Genomic DNA, 3,582 nt, shown 5'->3' with positions numbered 1-3,582 from the left:
CCCCCCCCCCCCCCCCCGGGGTTACTGGAAAGATTAGATAATGCACACCAAGGACTTCGCACTGGCCTTGTGCCAAGCTCACTTCTGACTTGGTTTTGGGACCTCTGCGGGGCAGCACCCTGTAGTGTGCGTGCGTGCGTGCACAGACATGATGAGTCCCAAGCCTACAAGTAGCTTCTGTCCTGCCTCAGATACAGCATCATGCAGGCCTGCTGGGCCCTGGAGCCGACCCGCAGACCCACCTTCCAGCAAATCTGCTCCCTCCTTCAGGAGCAGGTTCTAGTGGATGGGAGAGAGCAGGTGAGTGGTGCCAGGCTCAGGGTGGGTGGCTGGTTAAAGCTGGGCCTGACTGATCAGTTCTGACCACCCCCTGCCACCCCCGCACCCAGGACTACAGCAACCTGCCAGGCGGCAGCAGCGAGCCGGAGGAGAGCTCGAGCGAGCACCTGGGCTGCTGTGAGCAGGGGGACCTCGCCCAGCCCCTGCTGCAACCCAACAACTACCAGTTCTGCTGAGGAGGTGACCACGGGGATGTACTCTCTCTCCCCTCCTCCAAGGATGGGGCACCGTGGGGAGAACACAGACTGTGCCCTTGGCCATTTGCCTCAACAGCCCAGCTCTGAAACTCGGGAATGTGGGATCTACAGGAGGTTGGAGAGAACCCCACTCCCAGGGCCTGGGCCATCACTGCCAGTCAGGGGCTGGGGCTCAGCCCCGCCCCGCCCCCGCCAGTTCTCAATGCTGTGGCCTCATGTGTGCTATGCCAACTGGGAGAATACCCAGCTCACTCTTAGCCTGGTCCCACTTCCTCCCCTCCTTCCCTCCTGTTTCAAGGGAAATGGACTGGTTTTCTGACTGAAGTCCCCAGGAGCTGCCCAAACCTTGAGGAGAAAACAAGGCTCCCTGGCCCTTGGCCGAATGGAAGAACACCTGCTGAGTGGATCAAGGAGAGCAGGCTGGTGCTCAGGGCTGCACTTGGTTCAGGCCCTTGGAGCAGGGTGACTCCTCTGGAAGAATCTAATTGTCCCCCTCTGCCCTCTAAGCCTTCTCTCCACGGCCCTACCCACCCTAGGTCTGGTATTGCTGCAATGAGCCAGGTGGCAGCTAAAGGTTGGGGTGCTCTGTCCGGCCCCGCCCCGCCATTCTGTGCTGGAAGGCGCTGGAAGGCAGGGGCCCTGTGTGGCTGGCCACACCACGCAAGCAGCACACACTTCCAGGTTGACTCATCATAACTAACAGTCACGCTGTGGGATGTCTCTGTCAGTCAGCATTAAACTAACAGCATTAACACAGCTGGCCTCTGGTCTTTGTGCCATGCGGATCCCCGGGGACCTCCTTCCATCCTTCCACGGTGAGTGACCAACCCCAGCACCTCTGGGGCCCAACCACACTGAGCTGCATACAATGAGGCTGGAATTGACTCTCGTTGCACCCAAACCATATAATTTAATAAACTTTATTCTGGTTGGGGAAGAGGGAGGGGGAAAAAAGCCACCTATTCCACTCCTCTCAATAAATTAAATAACACGGCCAATTCCCGTGCCCTAAGCAAACTTTGGGCACTTGAGCCAGTCCTGCTGTTTCCTTACGGCCCAGTCTGCTTACCCTTCACAGAAGGGAGTTTTTCCTACTGCCCCCAGGTTATGGCATGCTCACGGGCCACATCCCCTCTGAGAGAGGGGCCAGGCTGCAGCAGCAGCAGCAGCAGCGACCAGGAAAGGAGGAAGGGGAGCCTCTTCCTCAAAGCTTGGGGCAGGGAGTCTAGGCCTGGAAGAGAGTTGTGGCTCACCCTTTCTCAGCTGCCCCCAGATGTGGGTGCAGGAAGAATAGGAGGGGAATGCATTCCTCCTCTGGGAGAATCAAGAGCCCAAAGGGACCCCTGGAGCTAATGAAGCCCCCAAGGCCCCGAGTCAAAGGCAACAGGCCGCAGGGGCTGGAAACGGTGTCCCTGGGCGGGAAGGGAAACCTCAGCAGCCTCGGCCCACCCAGGACCTCCACCCCGACCCACAGGTGCCCCTGGGAAGCCAGCAGCTACCTGCCTTCTCTCAGCCTCCCTGCCCCTTTACTGAACATATGGTGCCACCCAAAGAGTGTCCTGGTGCCTCTCCCGACCCCCAGAAGGTTGAGAACCAAGGACCCTGGGCTCCACCATGCTCAGGAAATGGAAGCTCTTTGGTCAGTCCCAGCATCAGAGGCTGGTCCCCTGGACGGATCTGCCTCGGGCAAGGGCCTTACTATGGCTTGCGAGAGATGGTGCGGTCCCTGCACAAGAGCCCGGCTTACTCTGCAGCTGTGGCCACCTTCTCTTCCTCAGCATCCTCCTCCGTCTCCGTCTTGATCTGAGCAACCCCGAGGCGGTACAGGGTGTCTCGGATGACCACCTCGCCAGGCTGGCAGCTCTGCACAATGTCATGGATCTGCCGGTTGACAATCTCGCGACTGGTAAGGAAGTCCATGAGGCGGTTGTAGAGGTAATAGTGGGTGGCATTGTCAAAGGCAATGGGCCGCTGGCGGACGCTGTTTGGTTTGCTGTCTGCAAAGGAGGACAGGATGGCTGCGTAGGGCGCCAACTCAGGACACAGGGCCAAGGAGTGGTGCCCAGCACTGGGGTCGCCAGGACTGGGCTGTGTGCCTGCATGGACGATGCGCCGTGTGGCAGTCTTGGTGACCGGGTGCTGGACAGAGTGCTCAGCCTCCGTCATGTCCACCGTATAATGCTGGTCCAAGAGTTCTGGGCAGGACACGCTCTACAAGGGAGATGATAAGCCACTGTGACGTGAGGGAAGATTAAGGTCCAAGCTGTGTGATAGGTGAGAGTGAAAGCTGTGGGTGAGCCAGCTCTGTTTAAATCCTACCGTCACCACGTAACACGTTTCCCAGGGCAAGTCCCCCTTTCCTCCTCCCCTGTGCCTCCGTTTCCTCATGTGAGAATGCGGACAGTAACAGTGGCCACCTCCCAGAGCAGATGCTGGATTACCTGAGCTAATATTTATATCTGGCTAACCAATTCAGACTGGGGCTGCAGGGGAACAGGAAGGAAGTGGTTCCCATGGAGGCTCAGATGCCTCACACCAACCTTACAAACCCAGTGAGCCCCATGGACTAAGGCAAAGGCAAGTGAGGACAATGATGGCCCCTTCCTATTACCAGTCCTAACGTCTCTTCTAGCCAAGGGCATGTGCCCGTGCTAAGAACCACAGCCTGATACCGTGCACCAAGACAAAGAGACCAGGGGCTCTGCCATTAATCTGCTGTGTGACACTCGGCAGGCCCATTTTCACCTCGAGCCCTTACTTTCCCCTTTTAATTAGCGGAAAGGGGTTGATACAGTCAGCGTTTTCTAAGCCACTGTGCCTCTAGATCACAACACAAGGAGTGCCATGCAGCATATTCAGTCAAAGCCAAAACAGGGCTGGTCTGTGCCTTTACTATATCGGCATGTGCAGTGTCCTCAAAGGTGGCAATTTTCTAAGCTTAACTGCAAGGTGACCCCTTTGACCCCAAGATACCTGGGGTCACCCTGGGCACCCTAAAGGACATGCTGTGGCCACACACACACGCACACGCACACACGCACGCGCG

At 57.7% G+C, this 3,582-nt stretch overlaps 2 protein-coding genes across 4 annotated transcripts in view; one reads left to right on the top strand and one right to left on the bottom strand.

Moving 5' to 3' along the window:
• Positions 1–1,290, top strand: part of LOC103075680 (macrophage colony-stimulating factor 1 receptor) — a 16,606-nt gene extending 15,316 nt beyond the window's left edge. The window contains exons 14-15 of the mRNA XM_007447506.1: positions 192–300; positions 390–1,290. Of these exons, the coding sequence (XP_007447568.1) occupies positions 192–300; positions 390–515 (235 nt within the window). The 3' untranslated portion in view covers positions 516–1,290. The remainder of the gene's footprint in view (positions 1–191; positions 301–389) is intronic.
• A 139-nt stretch (positions 1,291–1,429) lies between these two features.
• HMGXB3 (HMG-box containing 3) overlaps positions 1,430–3,582 on the bottom strand; it is a 95,671-nt gene continuing 93,518 nt past the window's right edge. For 2 of the 3 annotated variants that reach the window (XM_007447503.1, XM_007447502.1), the window contains one exon: positions 2,280–2,747. In XM_007447503.1, the coding sequence (XP_007447565.1) occupies positions 2,280–2,747 (468 nt within the window). Of the gene's footprint in view, positions 2,748–3,582 lie in introns of all 3 variants that reach the window. The other variant, XM_007447504.1, reaches the window with a different exon arrangement.

The sequence above is a fragment of the Lipotes vexillifer genome, unplaced genomic scaffold (assembly GCF_000442215.2).
Source record: "Lipotes vexillifer unplaced genomic scaffold, Lipotes_vexillifer_v1.1 scaffold1009, whole genome shotgun sequence".
In the NCBI taxonomy this organism is placed as follows: Eukaryota; Metazoa; Chordata; class Mammalia; order Artiodactyla; family Lipotidae; genus Lipotes; species Lipotes vexillifer.
The sequence above is the reverse complement of the archived record's forward strand: the minus strand, read 5'-3'. Positions and strand labels throughout refer to the sequence as shown.